We start from the raw sequence: 20833 nt of genomic DNA on the forward strand, positions 1-20833 counted from the left end.
ATAAATTAAAACATGAATTGAAACGTGTAAACATGTACAACAAAAAAACTTTATCGAAATTAAAAAAAATATTAACAAATTTTAATATTTTAAAAATGTAAGATTAGAGAACTGATTAAATTAACAAGAATTAAATTAAAGCTAACTAAACATTTCGAAACCTGAATAAAGGAAATGTGGTTAAACAATAAATGAATTCAATACATACATGAAGACTAATCCTCCCAAAGTCAGCCAAGAAAAGATCGGTATTCTTTTATTTCATAATTACAAATTTTTAACTAAGCTGTGTTTCACCCTATTTAATCGGACTAGAGGATAGATGGAAATAAAACAGGCTCTATTATTCATTATTTTTGAAATTATTTATAAAAAAATAAAATCTGAAAGTTTTCACATTTTATATTACGCCCAAAGTGACTTTTTTTAACGTTTTGTGTGTTTGTGTGTTACCTGTATTTATTAAATATCATGTTCTTTGCACTTAAACCATAAAATTCAATTCAACAGCAATATCGCCAATAATTTTAAAATCAGCATAACGTTAGAATTTTCGATACACAGTCTCTCGCGCTAGAGGTAATTTTTTTCCCCTCCTGTTCAGTGTTGCCATTGCTCGCTTTGAAATTGTTGAGTTTGTTAAAAAATATCGTTAAAATGTTAAAAAATATGAAATCGATAATTAGAAAAATTTCAAATTCCAGATTAGGGCTTCAAGATGCCCGTATTTGATAAAAGATTACGTTATTCAAAATTTGATGGCTCTAGATATAATTTGTTGTTTTATCACAATGCGCGAAACATACATACATTTATGCAGATTCTTCATTATTTAATTTCTTTAAATATAACACAGGGCGATAATATTCGGTGGCAAAAATTTTAAAAGTGAACCAACATTTATAGTGAATCAATGCAAAATGCCAAAACGAAATTAATAGCCCTTTTGGGCTAATGCCCTTTGGCCTAAATATGAATTCACGCGTTTTGAACTGATTTAGATCTAGAAATACTGAATCTTTAGAACTAGAAATACTGAATATGTTTTAAATAATTTTTAGAAATTTCTTAATAATTTCAAAAAAGTTAAAAAAATTTTAAATAAGCGTTTTCCCTTATAAAAGTTTACACATTCCGACACATGTTTTATGTATATATATATGTTGTATGACCTTAAATTCACTTGGTTCGAAAACTACTAATTTCGATACTTCTACTAAATTTATATTAGGAAATAATATAATCAATATTTCTTTAGTATATATATATATATATATATATATAAAATTGAAAAAGAAAATGTGAAGCTAACGAGTAATTAGACGTAAGACCTATTTGGTCTTAAAAATTTTTGCGCATAATGCTGCAAAATGATATGAAATAATAGTAGTAGGTAGAAAACGGTTTTTTCGCGTGTTTACAGTTTTTTTCAGTTTTTCCAGACAAATTTCTTCTTAGTTTTATTTTTGTAATACTGCGTTAAAATATTTCTTGGAGCTACAGCTCCTGGTAACTTTTTAGCAAGATCGCTGCAATGTTTCTACCTACAACTATTATTTTATATATATATATATGTGTGTGTGTGTGTGTGTGTGTGTGTGTGTGTGTGTGTGCACATATAAATTATTCCGAATTTAATAATTTAATAGAAGATGAAGTTTAAACGTATTTCTTATTTTATTTCATTTTTTACCATCATTATTTTTTTCATTCTTACCGTCACTTGTTGCTGTTATCAGCGCACAGTTGGATTAGTTTTTGAATTGTTTTTACATTGTTTTTATTCTGTTTTGGTATCTGCATGCGGTTTTTACCGAATTGAATATGGGTGAAGTATAAGCGTATTTTTTATTTTTATTTCATTTCAGTTTGCAAATGTAGTATATGCAACTTGGGCATAATGAGCATCATTGTAAGTACGAATTTGCACTCATGTTTCTTGTAGTTTTTAGTGCAAAGGGGCTTTGTCCCTGAAGGACTATTGTTTTCGTTTTGCGATTTTGCGTTGAATCACTATAAATGTCCGTTTCTCTTTTCAAACTGTTGCCACCCAATGTTAGAGTCCTGCATTATATTTGAAGAAAGTAAATAATAAAAATCTGCATAAATGTATGTATATTTCTCGCATTGTAATAAAACAATGGTACATACAGCCATGAAATTTTGAATGACGTAATCCTCCTACGAATACGGGCATGTAGAAGACCAAATTTGAAATTTAGAATTTGTTTTATTATCGATTTCATATTTTGTAAAACTTTAAAAGGAATTTTTGAGTAACAAACTCAACGATTTGAAAGCGAGCAATGGCAACATTCTACGGGGGGGGGGGACCTTTTTATCTCCAGCGGGCGCGAAACTGTGTATCGGAAATTCTAAAGATAGGCTCATTCTAAAATTATTTTGCGACATTGCTACTGAACTGAATTTTATGGTTTAAGTGAAAATGATATTTAATAAATAAAGGTAACACACAAAACGTTAAAAAAAAGCCCCTTTGGACGTAATTTAAAATCTAAAATTTTTCAGATTTTTTTTTTGGGGGGGGAGCTTGTATTTTATTTTTATTTTTTTATCTCAGTTATTTTAAAAAAAGTAATGGCACTTAGAATATTCTAGATCACTAATGAGATATAGTGCAGAGCAAAAGTTATTTATCTGAGTTCTGTGATCAATGATTAATTTATTTATAGCCCATAAATGATTCTTTGTGAGGATGCCGAAATGGGCGTCCCGTCGAACTTATTCATTCGGATAACCCGGATTAGATGAAAATTATTAGACAAATATTTTTATGTCTTGTTTAAATCACATAATCCCAACTCTAAGCACAAGTAAAAAACGAAAGTAGGTAATTTAATTCCTGTGAAATGAAAACTTGTCCTTTAAAATGCATGTCTATTCTATTTCTAAAGATATAATCCTCTATCACTTTTCGTCACAGAAAAACTGATAAATGTCGCAATGAAATTCCTCTTACCGTCGAGATGGTGATCTGGTGAAGCAGGTGCTTCGTCATAAGGTAAAAGAGATGGTGAGGATGTGGAGGATTTGACATGTAGGTGGCTATTGCTTTTGGATGGGGAACTGAAGCTCTCGAAGGAAGTGGGAACATCATCTTCATCGGTGGGAACTTTCTTCCGCGTTGTGGCTAACATTCTGTGAGGTGAATGCGGAGAGTGATCTGTCGCTGTGACATAATCCGAGCTTTCGTCTTCTTCTGTTTCACTCTTGGCAACTCTATTGGAACTGCTGGTGGATACCTACAGAAAGATTAATAATATTACAACAAGACATTTATACGTCAAGCTTTTAATAAAACTCTTAAGAAATTTGCAGTGCCGTTAAAATATGAGCTAAACTGGGATTCAATTTTTCACGAAAAAACTACATAAAGAAAAAACTATTTTTTTTTACTTAAAAGAAAAGGGGGAATAAAAGATTATTATTACATTGAATTTTAATCTAAGTCTCCTTAAACTTTCGAGTTTACAAATGTAACACACTAGCATTCTGTTTAAAGGACTTTAGTCTGGAAAAAAAAAACTAATTTCTTTAAAATTAACATCAATAATTTCAGCTGGATTAGCTTGATTGTTTTTATAGTTCAGCAATAATTGAAAAATCGGCAAGAAAGACTATTTGGAACTTCACTGTTATGCTTCAAAAACGTACATAGTGTGAAAGCCCTTATTTAGAGGTATTAATTTCAAAGCAAAATAGTACATTTCGGTTATAGTGTGAACGGTTGTACATACAATATAGTACTTGTGGAAGTCTACGGAGCGATGCTGATTTATAGCTCGCCGTTGTTCAGTGCTTTCGATGTTCCTACAGGAGGCTTTGCTTGTGGTAACATATATGAGTCGAATCAGAAGCGTGGTGCGAGAAATCTCGATGACTTCGGGTATAGAACTTGGATTTGTTTCATGCGAGGAGAGCTCTCCAGAACAAAAGAAATTCTATGCGCTAGGTTTAAGAAATACGATTCTTTTAAATTTTGCGAGCGCTGATTGGCTCCGTGGTCGCAGAATACTCTTATTACGTTACACTGTCCTCCTCTGATACGTGATTATTGAAATAGACTGATAAAAGAATTTTTCACTGTTGAGAATAAACTGTTTACCTCGTTTCTTATGTTTCGCACAGCGCATAAAAGGAATTTATTTGCGTTGCTTAACTTGAAAGGAGCGGACATGCTAGGATCTCGAGCATCTCATCGCTGATGGCATTAGAAGTAGATGTCTAATAATACTAATTAATGAAATGTATGCGCCGGGTGAGAGAAAATCTGTACGTTAGAATATGTATCTGCAGAGTGGCAGAAGAATTGTAAATTTTTATGTAAATAAGTGCAGAGTAGAAGAAATCATCTGCATTGACCACGTCTCCAACACATAGTTTTCTGTTACTTTTGCTCATTCTATTTAATATTGGAAAGGTCAATGAAGTAGACTGCATTTTTTACTCCATTTATTAGCTGCTTCTCCCAAACCGTTGTGCAGTCTTAATATTAATGACAATACATCATCATAGCATTACATGAAAATATTATGAAAGATATGCTACATTCCATAAATTATTCGTGTCATGAAAGTGAATACTGATGGTGAAATAAACTATGAAACAGTGGTTCAGAAATTACACATGGAAATCAGGAACAAGGAACGTAGTTTTGCACGATTGATGGTGTATTTAATCTAGAACGGAAAAGAAAGATTTCAGTAATATAAATAATGTTTTAGTACCTCACTCCTGGATGTTTCTCTTTCAGTAAAAATGCTACTCGATGTATCACTGTCTGGGGAAGTAGGATCATCCATTCGGGAATCACTTTTTGCTTTCACTTCACGATACTGAAAAATAAATTTCTTCTAGTCAGTATAAATTCATAAAATGCTTTTATGTACAATTATCTCTCAATCATTATGCGTATAAAGCAATAAATATTTAATTGGCATGAAATGTAGAGATATGTTTATATTCAGATACATTTGTATTTAGGAATAAGGTTATATCGTAATAAATTGTATTTATAAAAAATTACAAATATTTTTGAAGCAAAGGTAGAATCTTCGGAATCTATTAATACCCCCAAGAGAAACTTTTATCATTCTGTTTTTATTGAAGGAGTTCGTCTTCCTATTTCCAATGCAGTTATTATAAAAGTAGTCTCAAACTCTATCCTCTCAAAATCAGAAATAAAATGAAATTTATTTTGTTCCTAAGGATAAAGAAGCTGGATCGCATTTTCAGAGCAGTGCTTTGCAGCCAACAACTAGATTTTAATCAAATTTATCCTCTGTTAAGAAGATGACATAACACTGGCTAAGACACTATGATCAGGACTATCTGAAAGGAGAAAGCTAAATAATAGGGGGACCGAAAAGTAATGTCGTTTCTGCACATGTCGACAACAACACGCTAAAGGCAGAAGTGGAAGCAAATCCATGTCCAACACTCTTAACCAAACTCAGTCGACCATCCAAGAACATATAAAGCAGAATGGAAAAATAAGCAAAGAAGGTGTTTGAGTCCCCCATAATCTGTCCGAAAAGAACAAAGCCAACCTATCCATCACATGCAACGTATTGCTTCAACGGCGACATACAGAACCTTTCTTTGATCGTTTGATTAGTGGAGACAAAAAAATAAGTCCTGTATGATAATCCAAAACTCAAAAAGCAGTTTTAATAGGGGTTAAAAGGGTTTACATCTCGAAAGGCGATTCTGGGTGTTTGGTGGAGTATTCGCGGAATTGTTCATTTTGAATTGCTGAAACCTGGACAAACTGTTAATGCAGACCTTTATTGTGAACAATTGGATGGAGTGAAATAATCTGTAATCGAAAAATATCAATTGTCAACAGAAAAGGCGTCATTCCCCAACACGACAATGCAAGACCGCACTGCGCAAGACGAACACTGGAAAAAATTAATGAATTGAGGTGAGAGGTACTGCCATACTCACCCACCATACTCGGCCGATATCGCAGCATTGGATTTCTATTTATTCGAATCCCTACAATATTTTCTTAGTGGCAAAAAATTTGAAAATTTGGATGATGTCCAAAATGTCCTCTCGAGATATTTTACTCAAAAACCAATTGATTTTGATCGGTCCGGGATTGAAAATCTGCACATTAGATGCAAAAGGTTGTTGATAACGAGGGTGATTATATTATTGATTAAAAATAAAACTTGTTACAAATTTATTCGTTTCAATTTAATGTAAAAATGCGACATTACTTTCCGGTTTCCCTATTATTTGCAAGGAGAATCACGATATAAGCATTTGCTTAATAACAAAGAGAAAAGCGCTGAAGTCTTCAGATTCTAAAATAATAAATTTTTAATCATACATATTAGCCAAGTTACACACTGCACGGTTAAAGAAAGGAATGTGGCACCTAATTCTAACAAAGACGTAACTGAAGAGAATAGTTAGATGATGCATGCTTAAAATACTCGTATTTTTCGACGCAGAAAGGGGGGTCATTCTAGATCTGAAATCAAAGTATGGAAAGAAAGAAATAGCACCTGAATATACTTTCAGACAACCCTAACTTTTTTCCCTCGCATTAAAGTTTTTTAATTAGGTATGCATCTGATAAAAAACTTATTCGCTGTACAGTTCATTAATGATTTTACTTTTTATATGAAAACAGAATTTATTATTACTAATTGAGTATTAATTATTATGGATTTTAAAATTAGTCATATGTTTCTTAAATTGAAAATGTTCTCGACTCGGAGTCGTTTTGAAGCAAGATGAATAATTGCAGAACTTCAAAAACGCGAAAAAATATAGAATGTGGCGCGTGAAATGTTCTACTCTTCATTCATCCCATAAAATATGTAAGGTTATTGTTTTAAATTAACCAGTTGCTATTAACTTCTCTTCCGTATTCGTTCCCAAAATGCAAATGAGTTAACCAGTATTTAAACTGGAGGTTTTGAATTTCAAGACAGAGAGTGTGTTTGGATTCGTGCGCACGCTACGTAGTAAGTTCCTGCCAGCTCTGATAGTTGTAATTATTCAGCGTTGCGTTGTATCGCTGCTGACACTTTGATGTTCATGCCTCAATACAGTGGTAGTCGTCTTCCAGTAATATTTAATTGTGTAGTCCTTGAATAGTGTTCAACGCTTGATTTAAATTTGACTGTTCTATTTACAAGCATCACCACGAGCAGCTGCTGATATTGCTGGCACAAGACATTGCGTTTGTGTTCACATTCTGTTTAAATAAAAAGGTTTATTTAACCTTTACATAATTTTGCTATTATTTCAGACATAGCCGCTATTCGCTTTCTGGCTCTTAGGGTTTGGGAAAAACTTAGCATTATCAGATCAAAAACAGTCCTACAAATTCTTAATACTGAATATATAATGATATATATTGAATGCAAAAACGCTTATTGGAGTGTTTTTGTTCATGAAAAATCCAACTGATGTCAGGAGAGATTCTTGTAATTTGCTAGGAAACTACAGTTTACAAGATGACGAATAATAACCGGGTTAGAATATTGTACAGAAAGTTGTGATGTTTTTCAAGCAAGCGAAACATTCGACGGCAACACAAAGACGTTTTCGTGCACATTTTGGTACAAGATGTGTTCCTTCCAAACATACTATTCACAAATTATGTAAGCAACTAGAAGCAAATTGACAGCGTCCCATCAAGGCGTCAGCTCATCTAAAAATGGCAACAAGTCTTTCTTTATGTAGTCAATGACTTATGCTTGACGGAGCTCGTCCACAATTGCAAAAGTCATTCTTCATTTACTGTATGAGATACTTAATGCACAGGCATACAGTGTACTCATACAATCACATTAATTTGCTGAACCTTTACGAAGGTAGATACAGTGAATATCTGGAATATTTATCCAAGTGATTGCTTTTATAATATTTTTTAAAACATAAAATATTTAACAAAAACATAAAGTACTTAATTTTGTTTTGCTGTTTAGCAGTTTTCAGTTGATCACTTAACAATATTTATTTATTTCAGATTACATATAATTAAATTACATTATGCTTTGGTTAAAACCTATTCTTAAATATTGTGTTATTTTCTATTCCCTGCTGATATCTCACGCATTTGTTTCTTCGCCTTTTATTTCCTTTAGAAATTTTACCATATTCTGAAGGTTTGTAATAGTAATTTTCCATTGGTTTGCAATGAACAAATTTAACATTTTTAATAAGGATCAGTTTACCTGGAATCCCGTTAATATGCCCTTCCTATTAATCTGGAGTTGACCCGAATGACGCTATGTGTAACATGGTAAAGACGTGATGTAATACAGAAAAGAAGCCCACCAATCTCAACTCTCAGAGTAGGCAAAAATCAACTCTTGTCTGAAATTTAACTCACAGGAAGTCCTGTGCATTTCGTGGGGGAGAGAGAGGTATAAGGTTTCGAAATTCATGAAGTTTTTCTATAAATTCAACTGACAGATAAGGCCTGATTTTGTCAACTTAAAACGAATCTAAGGAATTTCTTAATGTTGGATGAATTTGGTGACAGTGCGATTAATTACAAGTGCTGGATGAAACGTAGTGGTAATGCGTCGATAGTTCGGAAAAGATTCTGTTACCATAGGTGCAAATACTTATAGTACCTTAATACAATCGCCAGCCATGTCTTCTAGTTTCTCGGAAGTTATTGCAAGTTATTCGTATATCATCAGCACATCTACTTCTGTTGATGATCCGAAACGGTTAATACAAGGCTAGCATAAATGATTCATTCGTTTTGAAAAGGCTATATTTTTAAAAAGTATTTCTTGTACACACATGAAAGATATATGAAAAGAACTACAAACTCACCAAGTTTGTACACCCTCTACAAATATTCCGTATGTACCCCTTTGGTGACACGGGACACGTCCAGACGTAATCGAGCTCATTCCATACATTTCATAGCATTGTTGTCCAGATGTTCGTCTTTTCAATTGACCGCATGTTCGGAATACCACAAAAACTGTGTGGAAGATTTTGCGTCAACGGCTGCATTTCAGACCACACTCCTGCCACAATTAAAGCCGGAGGATTACACCTGTCGACTAGATTTTTGCGCCAACATGCAGGAAGCATTGGAGGACGAATATTTCGCCGCTAAAGTTGATATTCAGCGATGAAACAACGTTAATAACGTTCCAGTTTTCCGAGAAACGTGATGAAATAGTGAAGTAAAACTTGGTGAGTTTGTGGTTGCTTTCATACATTTTTCATGTGTGTACGCGTAATACTTTTGAAAATATAGCCCTTTCAAAATGAATGAATCATTTGTGTTAGCCCTATATAAAGCATGGATGCTCTCGTCTGTGGTATTGTAATGAGTTCTTCTCAACATTTTAGCGAAGAGATCATAAGTACGAGGATTCAGACGGTATAATTATGGTTGGTCTTCGAGTATCAGACTTCGCCACAATTGCAGGAAATCAGTGACAACTCTCGAATTATGATACCACGCATTATCATGGAGTTTGATAGGATATATTCTCTCATCCCCTAAGACATCATGTGCGTGCAGTACTCAGAAAAAGCTATGGCGTTTGCTGGTGACAAATTCCATCCTCTTCCTTGACATTATATGGTATCATAGTGCAAATGCTGTCACAAATCTTCTATGACGGTGGCGATGGAAGATACTAGAGCACTCTCCTCCCTTACCGATTTGAGTCCGGATGGCTATTTTCTCTTCTCCAAAATGAAACAAATTACCGGAAAACGTACACTAAAAATAGTACATAGGAGGTTATCCGAGTTATAGGCGGTCACTGTTGGATGTCTTGATGATGTACGATGTCTTTTAGGCAGAAGTAATAGATATGACAGATGATTATATTTTGGGATTGTAAATTTTTGTACCTTTGGGTAAAAAAGTCTTTTCAGAACTGTCGAAATGATGCCAATATTATTTATCTAAGCCTTGAAATTATTCAAATACAACACTAAATTTTCTACACCAATTATTGCGTCTGCTTCAGAAGAGCTTTCCGTGATATATATAATATTTATCCTCAAATATAATACATAATATTTATCCTATGTGAAGTGTGTTGAAAGAAATGTATTGTTACTGATATGGATATGTCGCGCTTCGCAAGTTATAATCTAGTCTCAAAAATACAGTAAACACATGCTTATGATTTCTTGGCATAAACGGAGAACTTTAAGTAGTTTAGACATGCCTTACGAGACAATGCGAAAAAAGTAACCGTAGCTTATTTACTTATTACAAGTTTGAAATATAACATTTTGTATTAATATATGATTTTTAAAGTTGCTATAGTTAAACTATGCGTATTGTTTGCGCATAAATTCGCAATCAACTTGTACTTCATTTTCCCGTGTTTATTACAGAATTCCAGTTTCCAGGCATTCGAAATGTATCAGGAATGAGTAATTTCAGAAATACCAGTGCAATATTTAAAATTTCTGGATTATTCAATAGGCTCTAAACAAAGCATTTCGACTTGTGAAGGATTTTAATTACTTTATCCAGGTATTCCTGTCTCCTCCGCTCAGCACTTTCCAAGGCTTGCTTGATGTCCGGATGTAAAATGCCGTCGTCTGTTGTCATAGTCTGTGATTCATCGTTAGAAGCATAATCTTGACATGAACAGGAACCCTGAGAAAGAGAACTGTCATTAGAAATGGGTACGCAATACAAATCTCACTGCATAGGTTTTTAATGCACTGCTATTTTAAGAGTGGTCTTTTAATGAGTTATCACTAGAGATTCATCACTTAATTCAAAACTACTGAAATTTACTGAAGCGTTCAGATTGACTCCTGCACATTTACCAATTACTGATAATTGCGTTTTGCTTACATAAAGGCAAAACACAATTATCACTTTGAAAAACGTTTATCGGACAGTATTTTAGGCTCAAGCTACTGAAGTAATTAATTTGAGCTCAAATATAATGTATATATATATATTTATGCCCAACTACTTCAAGCCTTTCGGCTGACTTTCACTAACAAATGCAATTTAATTTCATATATCTCATTAGCTTTCTATTTTTCAGATCATTGTGATCATGAAATCTATTCTGAAGCCTTTTTATTTCAAACGCTCATTGATATATTTCAGAAATGAGTATCTGAAATGAACAAAAGGCGAAACGAAAGTAAACTATTGTTGCAGTGATTTATCTCACGTATCTGAAAATTGCATTAGAACAAGTCCACGGATTTTACCATGGCAAAGGACATAAGATTGCTTCTGTCGCTGGCACGGTGCTTTAGTATGTTTTTGATCAGTTCCGTTCCACTTTTAAAAGAGAATCCCTAAGAGATGCATTCAAGGGTCTCCGAAACTCTTCATCTACTACCAAATCTCTCAAGAAGACCTAAGATTCGCCATAAAATGCATTCATGACATTATTCCCATACAATCATTCAAATTTTCTCCGGGATTCGAAGCTGGTACCAATGATACGGCAACTAGTAATAGTAGTAACTAGTAGTCAACTAGTAACTAGTAAGTCTAATCATTACTAGTAACTAGTAGTCTAACCACTATACCAATCAGGGCGGCTGAAAAGAAATTGAAAAACAGAAACAAGGTAAAAATATTATGCCTCATAAATATAGTTTATTTTTCTTGTAGATCATCAGTGTTATTGTTATTTCAATAAATCACATGCAAAGGAAAAAGCAACTTTTCTGCCAATGTAAATTCGAAAATGGTTTAGAATGGTTTTAGCTATATGGAAAGTAATTGAGCATGCTTGCTCTCTCCAATTTCTTGAAACGTATGAACTTCCGCCAGAGACTAGAGACTTCATTATCTATTGAAGCTTGCCATAATTATGAAAAGCGACCATTTTTTATGTAAGACTTCTTGCAGTAACAGCACTAACACATTTTCTTAGAATTAAAAAAAATGTATTTATTTATTTTTATTTCTAATGGAGGGCACTAACAGTTATAGGCGTTGACCACCACTAAAGACGGAAGCGGTAGTCACTTTATTATGGAAGCACCTAATAGGTGAACCGCAGTTGCTTAATATGGTTTTGGTTTGGTTTATTTAATTACGGCAAAGTACACTAGGGCTATCTGCCTAAGAGGAGGGATACCTTCGTGGAGGACTTTCTAAGGGAAACTGGCTCGTATACACGTTACACATGGGGAAAACCACGAAAACGCCCATGCAGCCAGCCCGTCGGCGGGATTCGAACCTCGGACCGAACTACCAGTGTCCAGCGACTTTACCGCTCGGCCGCTGGTGGGCCCAGTTGCTTAATATAAAGGACCAGACAATTTACATCTATGCCTTCTCCAGGATTTAAACCCGGGCCCTTCGGTACAACACTCAGAGTTACTAGCCATTTTCCCGTCTGATTGGCAGTTTAACAAACTAGATCGTTTTCTTAGAATATATTAAGCATTTTTGAATCTGAGTATACATTGTGAAGTTTCTAAGACTCTCATTAATCAATGAAAATTCAAATCGTAAATCATAAATGCTTTCTTTAAATATATTCGTAAAGTACAGTCTTTCTCTCTCTCGTACAGCACTACTCCTTCATAGCATTTATCTCTACAATGTTCAGTAAAAAAGAATATTTTCAAAGTCTCTAGATAGAATAAATATTAAATAGAATATTGTGAAGAATAAAAATAAAATGCCGATTCATTACATCATTACATTATTTAGTACTGGATCGATCAGATAGTTAAATGGCAAAGCAAGTAGCTGTTCATTACAATATGAGTTTTGGAAACTATCATCTAAATAAATGTTAATTTTGTCAATATTAAATTTGAGTTTCATTTTTAATTTTTCATTTTACAAACATTTCACATTCATCTAAACCCAAGTGAATTAAAATAATTACGAACAGAAAAGAAAATTTTCTTGAATCTCAAAAAATACACGCAAAATAAAACTTCAAAAAATAATGACAAAAACCATAAAAGTCTTGCATTCTTGGCAAAAAGATGGTAGACGCTCTCCATATATAAAGAATATATCCATATATATATATATATATATATAGCTCTATCTATCTCTATATATGGATATATATATAGCTCTCTATATATCCATATATAGAGAAAGTAGTTTACAATTTTCAGCAGCAAGTTAATACATTTGAAGACAGGGACGCACTAAAAATTGTAACTCACAATATTGAACTAAAATGGTGAAACCTTTAAGGATACAAAACCTTCAAAGCAACATAATTAATAAGAAGTGTGGTGTCTATGTGTATTTTTCGGGAGTTATTCACAGTAGATTCTACGTGGAAGGACTGCGTAGCGAATTCTTGCTATGAACCGATACAACAAAAGAAGGTTTTAAATAACCCTTTTTATTTCAAATAACGTAACACGATGCACTCACTCAGTGCTCACAATTAACCACCACTTGTGGCTAATAAATTGAACAGAAAATAAAAATATAAAATCACAATAAATTAGCATGGCTAAATGACTGGCTCCTTATTTATCTAAACCACTAAATCGGTTGCACACAGCGGAGCCGAGCCTAGAATATCAATATAATCTCAAGAAGGTGGCTAACACCAAATAGAAAGCTATTTCAAACACACAAGCATAAACTCGAAACTAACTCCGCTACTACCCCTCACGAGCTATTGAAACGCATCTTAAACACTGCTTCTGAACACACTTAGATTTTGCATACTACGTCATTAAAATTTACATTCCGGCAGAAAACTGAAATCAGGAGGGGGGGGGAAGTCAAACTAAAAGTAATTGGTTAGAATAAACTCAGCAATAGAAAGTATAAATGCGTGTTCGAAAGACCAAAAATGATGATTAGTACATGATTTAGAAAATCTCCTCTTCTCAGAATATAGAATTAGTATTCCTTAATGCGAAATTGCGAAACGTTTATCCAGTCAGCTGTGTTAGCAATGAATACCAGAAATTAAGCAAAATTTAATAACTGAACATTTTCTTTATCTCGAATTTGATCCGGATATTTTCATTTTAATCATTACATCTGGAAAAATCGGAAAGATTTTTACTCAATTTTTAAAGAACGAGAGGAATTCATTAATTAACAAGAAACATTTCATGAAAAACTACAGCTACAGCTGAGCGTGTGACCATCCGCGCACTAAACTGATATACTATCACTGCGCTTTAATAAAGCATGCGGGATGTATTATAATTGGCCTAATGTTTTCGATTACACTTTCTATTAAATCTTTCATAATAATAAAAAACAATCTATATCTGCTGGAATAAGTGTCATTCTGATTACCTTTGCAACATTTCTTTTTAATTTATCTCTCTATTTGAACGCCAGAAGTTAAAGTTGTATTACTTCTTTTATGGTTGAAAACGATTGCTGACGCACAGATAAGGCAACATTTTATAGCATCATAAAATTTCATTCTTCCCTTAAGTATTCACTGATATGTAAATATAATTTTTCAGTGCTTGTAAATTTTTTTATTGCCTCAGTGGAAAGGTTTCGTTCAAAAACTATTCATGATTTATGAGATAAATAATGAAAAGGTTTTTCAGAAGAATCGTTAAATTTTGTCACAGAAATTACATTTTCATCCTGAAAAGATACGTCGGATAAAGTGAAGGAACTCATAAAAATTTATATTTATAAGAGTATAAAAGTGCTGAAATTTTCAGATCCGTTTTAAGTATTTGTAACATCGAAGCACACAGGCTTCCTGATAAGGAATGTGATATTATGTTGCGTACTTCAGCACTGTTAAAATTAAAATATCTGATGTGTACACCACATGACTTCCTTGTAAGGAATATTAAATTATACGCATTTTTTCTTCGCATTTTATTTAAACTTACTGGAATGAATTAAATCTAATACGTCGATAGCGCATACACCACAATACAATAAATGTAGTCTTTAAAATTCACTATATTTGTTTACCATAGTGACACTCTGGCGCTAGGTTCACTTTCATTCATTTTATAACTCAGCATGCACAAAATTTATATCAGCTGAAGAATTATCTAATCATTGCCACATGTTCTGTTCAAATACTATCATAAATCTAAAACGATGTACAAAAGGAATTAAAAAAGAAAAAAGAAACAGTCTTTCACAGGCGATTCAGTATTTCTCATTCAATTAATTCAGTTCTCACTTCGCGACAAGGCAAATATACATAAAAGCCCAAAATATCTATATTCAAATTTACGAAGTAAATCTTAATCACTTATTTCCCCGAAAAAATTCCATAATGGATTAAGCATGATTTAATTCGCAGTAATAAATGAAGGCGTTATCTTTTGTTGCGAAGCTTAATTTCTCTAGATTGGCAACAAATCCACTATTCTGCTGTTTCAAATGTAAACAAACATGGCCGCCTTGGTACTCAAAAATAGTCAACATTTGATACTTTGTTCTTGATCTTTATTTTCGTAAATTATTCTTTATGGTTTAATAATAAAATTAAAGCAATTAACCTAAAAATGAGATACTTTTCAAATTTTTGTTACATTTGATAGATATGATGAGCTATTCCAAAGTAATATGTGCCCTTGGATAATGCGTTCAACAACCATCACAGTGAAAATAGTTTAGAACTATAATTTCACATTCGTGACAAGGAAAAATCTCCGTCTCATATTTAGGAAACTACTCCTCCTTAAATGTGAGGTTCATTAATTCTTAAAAAATGAAAAATGAATTATACATTCTTTCATACTGCAGAAATCCTGTAGAATGAAATATGATTTGATCATGAGAAGAAACACATGTGCTTCAGACATAGCATAACTCACTGGTATAGCTGCAACCCATTTTTTTTAACATTTTAACTGCATTACATTTTGAGAAATACTTCTCAGGAAAATCTGTTCCGAAAAATTAGCAGCATTCAAATGATTTTTCAGTTAACATGAATTATTGTGCTTGATTCATTATTAACTACTTATCTGTTTGTTTAGCTCAAAACTTTATTTCAGAAATCTTCTTTATGTTTCTTCGGCTCTGTTTGCTGCGATTTGACTCTTCTTGTTTTCGATTTCGTTTTCACAGAAGCAAGATATCGAAGTTGACGATTTCGATATCTTGCTTCTGTGGTTTCATTTGTTTACGTTTTATCGAAAGATGTTCTATTCTTTTGATTTTACTTACCAAGATTAAATGAAACGAAATGTTTTGTTGCTCTGCTTGTGTTTCACGTACCAGGCAATAATACCCTCCTCACATAAAGAAAAAGAAAAGTACCTGATTCAGCAATTCACATCGCTAAGAGCATCATCATCATTCTCTTGAGAAAGAAAATCTGAGGTACAGATGTTCCCAGCGTTTCAGTTCTCTATAGTTCCTTTATTTAACCCATATAACACGTTCATCCAATAAGGAAGAAAAGAAAATTTCCAGTGATAAGTAAACATAATAAACTTTACCACTTTCTTTAAATGGATCACCTAAAAATATGCCCTAATTCCAGATTGTCTTGGAGGTTAAAAAATGTTATCATATATTCAACTTTGTTATGTTCAGGACTTTAGTAAGATTTGTTCTTTGGTCCCATTTTTGTCCCATTTTTTTCTTTGGTCCCATGTCCATAAATCTCTACTTAGATTCTGAAAGTTCAAGCTTCTTTAAACTGACTAGATTACGCGTAAAAAGAAATCTAGAATCAGTGATGGCCAGGCATATTATTCGTAATAATCAGTTGCATCAAAATCAGCAAAATGCTTTTGTCCTCCATTTTTGTCTTGGAAGGGAAATTTCGGATCCCGGTGATAGTCCTAATGTTAGTCATTAGAATTATTGCCGGGATCATCCTAATGTTAATCATTAACTTAATGTCACTCCTTATCATAATCCAAATAACCCACTCTAACCTGAATTATTTTCTCTGGGAAGATTCCGATTTAGGCACAACTTTCACTTTGATGACAAATTACATTCTTGAGATAGAATAAAAACTGCTTTACAGTCCTGAATGGCGATGTTTTTGACACCAACTTTACACATGTACAGTGGGGAAAACCTTTTCTCCGAGTTATATTTCCTGCCCGCGAAGTGAGTTTCACACTTCTGTTTGTTTCTGTAACTCTTACAATCTCAATTTTCTCATCTAGCCTATTCTTTCTTTGTTACGTTTTTCAAAATGTTTCTTCGATTTTAGGTTAGGACTTAGGTTGAGATGAATCTGATGCTCTGCTTTGTTTTCACTATACTCAGTCAAAGCAAACAATACAACAACCCTTTTAGTATTTACCTGAGAAAAAGCAAGTACAAAGCACCAGTTTATCTCATCAATCCCAACTGATATAATAAATAGCTTCTAGAACATTCCAGAAACGCACATTTAACATTAGAATGAACTGATAGCATTCAATTTAGGGCTCGAGGCTATACTAACAGAAAAGAATTTTTGTGATCTATGGATTTTATCTGATAGCCGTTGCTCACTACAGCATCTTGATAATTGGATTCTTGTAGGTGGTAAAACTACAAAAATTACGGCTAATTTCCCGGCACCATAATATCCATTTACTCTGGATCCTTTCTTATGTGGATCTTTACGGCAACGAAATAGCAAACAAATTAGCACAAAAGGGCTATGGTCTTTTAACTTACTCATCTTCTTCCGCCCTTCACATTATCTGGAGCTATACTCTATGAAAAAAATCACAAATCATGGCGAAATGGCTTGGTCCCCCAACTACCACTAGTACTCAGCTAGAAAACCTGGTTGGACTCTTAACCTTGAATGTGATAGAAGCTCCCTGACTTTTCCACATGCACCAAGTGCCGAAAGCATCAGGCTTCTGCCGAATATACACTCATGTCCATAAATTAAGGATAATGCAAAATCAGGCAAAGGAAGAGTTAGAAGTAAAACAAATTTGACTTATTTGTAAAGCTTATTTATTAAACAAAAGGTAAAGAGCAAAAAAAGATACTATATGTTTGATATTATTAAAAAAATTAGCGATTTTTTCTCCCTGGAGCAAATTACAAAAAAACCTATGTACAAAAAACCAATATTACATGGTTGGTATGATTGTTAATAGATTGTATGTCTCCCAGACGATGCAATACAGTCCGTACAACGCCTAGGCATGCTGAGTATCAAATTATCGATCTGATCTTGGGGGGATATTACACCACTCAAAAAGCAATGCTCTCCGAAGTTCCGGTAGACATGTAGGAGGAGGTTGACGGGCTGCAACTCGTCGGCCAAGCATATCCCACACGTGCTCTAATGGATTCAAGTCCGGTGAGAATGCTGGCCAGTCCATACGTGTGATTTCCTCCGATTGAAAGCATTCGCTTACGATGTTTGCACGGTGAGGACGGGCGTTGTCATCCATAAACACAATTTGTGCGCCCATGGCGCCCCGAAACAAACGTACATGTTGTTCCAGAATGACCTCCCGATAGATTTGGCTTGTCATGGTTCCAATTTGAACATGCAGGTCAGTTCTGAAACCCAGAATAATTCCACTCCAAACGAGCACTCCTGCACCACCGTAACGGTGTCGTTCAATGATGTTTTCTTGGTGGTAACGGGTACCTGGAGCTCTCCATATGAAAGTCCGGCGAGAATCAGACTGCAAGCTAAACCTGGACTCGTCGGAAAACATCATACAAGCCAACTGTTACGGTGTCCACAATGCATGCTCTCTACTCCAGGCTAACCGCAGTCGACAGTGAGTTGCAGTAAGTGGAACGCATCTGACAGGTCTACGAGCATATAGACGAATCTGCCCTAAGCGCCTGCACGCGGTCTGCCTTGAAATTGTCGTACCAATGGCTGAAGAGAGCTGACGAGATAGGTCTGAGGTTGTGCTCCGCCTGTTTCTTTTGGCAGTAACTGCCAAATACCGGTCCTCATTCGGAGTTGTAACTCTGGGGCGACCTGTGCTGTAACGTCTACTCAGATTACCATCATGTTGGAATCGTTGCCAAAGCCTGGAGATGACACTCTGGGCAATTCCAAGTTCGTCTGATACTTCCAGTTGGGTACGCCCACATTCCAGACGGCCGACAATTCTACCACGTAAAAAATCATCTAAATGCATCCTTTGTGTTATAACTATTCGGTTATTGCACTGAAATGCTTATAAAGCGCCTGCGAACAATTTTGCTTCTTTGCCTGTATTCCTTATATATCACTCTCTTACACTCTCGTCATTGTGACGTACCATAGGTGTCATCTGGTTACTTCGTGAAATTTGCATATGCTTCTTGAAGATGTGTGTAGTGATTTTACAGGTGATATATTTATTTTAAAGTTCGATTTCCGCGTTACTCCTAATTATCCTTAATTTATGGACATGAGTGTATTTTGGACTGTTTAAACTTCTCTAAGGAGTCATTATCATTTCAATATGGTAGCACTGAAAGGAAAAATTTGGGCAACATTTAAATTCTAAAACTCAAAGCAAATGACAGATTATAAAAGGTTACAGACAATTTTCGAAAGTTTGAGGCGTCAAAACGTTTAAGTTTAAAGCCAGCTAATTTTGAAAAGGAATACTAATGGTATTTTGTAGTTTTATACTATTTTCAAATGCTGTATTAACTGAGATTCAAGTAAGTGCAATTTAATGAAGTTTGGTTCCTTCTGCCGTTGTATTATCGATACAACGTTCTCTCAGTTTTAGGTGGTGGTGGTGTATTTAATTATGGCAAAGCACACTAGGGCTATCTGCCTAAGGGGAGGGATGCCTTCGTGGAGGGCTTTCTAAGGGCAACTGGCTCGTATACACGTTACACATGGAGAAAACCACGAAAACGCCCATGCAGCCAGCCCGTTCGCGGGATTCGAACCTCGGACCGAACTATCAGTGTTCAGCGACTTTACCGCTCGGCCGCTGGTGGGCTCTCACAGTTTTAGGAAACATGACACTCCTTTTAGGTTGACTGAAACTACATTATAAAAAGAGTGTGAAAAATGATAAATTACCTTCCCCCTTTTTTGTTCTTGTTTTGTTTTAAAGAAGGAAAGAAAGAAAAAAAAATTCTATTATTTTCCGTTATATTAATGATGATTTTTGGGGGTATGAAAATGCTCGTTAAAATTTTGCGTTGGAAGGCATTTTAAAAGCGTTCTATGACTCAAACACGAAAGAATATTCCTCTGAAACGTTTTAAAGTTCAACAAACAGGACAACACATTCCAATAACTTGAAATCCCATACTATTGATAAAAATTTATATTTTTTTTTTAAGGAATTATAAAATGACGTTTTTACTTTGGTGTCTGTACGTACGTATGTATCTCGCATATATCAAAAAGAATAGCCTCAGAACGTTGAAATTTTGTATGTAGGACTGCTATATAACATGCAGATGTGCAACTCGTATTTTGGTTCAATCGGCACACGAAACGTATATAAATATATTTATATATATATCCACTCTGTTACCCGGCTCAGTGATCTCAGTTTCTTTACTCTTATATGTTTGTAAATTCTGCATTTTTTGCTTTAAAAATGATTGAAATCTGTTGCTCTTATCTTCCGGTTAAGGTTTTTATGCCTCTAGGAAATTTGCAAGCAATATTTGTAGAATTATCAATAATTTAAAAGCTGTTTAAGTGCGGTTAAGCCTAATTTTTAAATAACATGGCGGACATGTTGTTTACATTTAAAACAGCAGAATAGTAGATTTGTTGTCAACAAAGAAAGACTAAGCTTTGCAACAACAAAGATAACGCCTTCATTTATTATTGCGAATTAAATCATACTTAATCCTTTCTGGAATTTTTCCAAGTAATTAAGTGTTTAAGATTTACTTCGTAATTTTTAATACAGATATTTTGAGTTTTTATGTATTTTTGCCTTGTCGCGAAGTGAGAACTGAATTAATTGCATGAGAAAT

General features: G+C 34.1%; 1 protein-coding gene across 1 annotated transcript in view; it reads right to left on the reverse strand.

The window, feature by feature from the left end:
* LOC118194980 (uncharacterized) overlaps positions 1 to 20833 on the reverse strand; it is a 237792-nt gene that overhangs the window by 100488 nt on the left and 116471 nt on the right. Inside the window, exons 9-11 of the mRNA XM_085810268.1 lie at positions 10508 to 10642; positions 4749 to 4856; positions 2981 to 3263 (exon numbers count right to left, since the gene is read on the reverse strand). Of these exons, the coding sequence (XP_085666394.1) occupies positions 2981 to 3263; positions 4749 to 4856; positions 10508 to 10642 (526 nt within the window). The remainder of the gene's footprint in view (positions 1 to 2980; positions 3264 to 4748; positions 4857 to 10507; positions 10643 to 20833) is intronic.

The sequence above is a fragment of the Stegodyphus dumicola genome, chromosome 2, assembly GCF_044657685.1.
Source record: "Stegodyphus dumicola isolate Sdum_Otavi_A_Nest chromosome 2, ASM4465768v1".
In the NCBI taxonomy this organism is placed as follows: Eukaryota; Metazoa; Arthropoda; class Arachnida; order Araneae; family Eresidae; genus Stegodyphus; species Stegodyphus dumicola.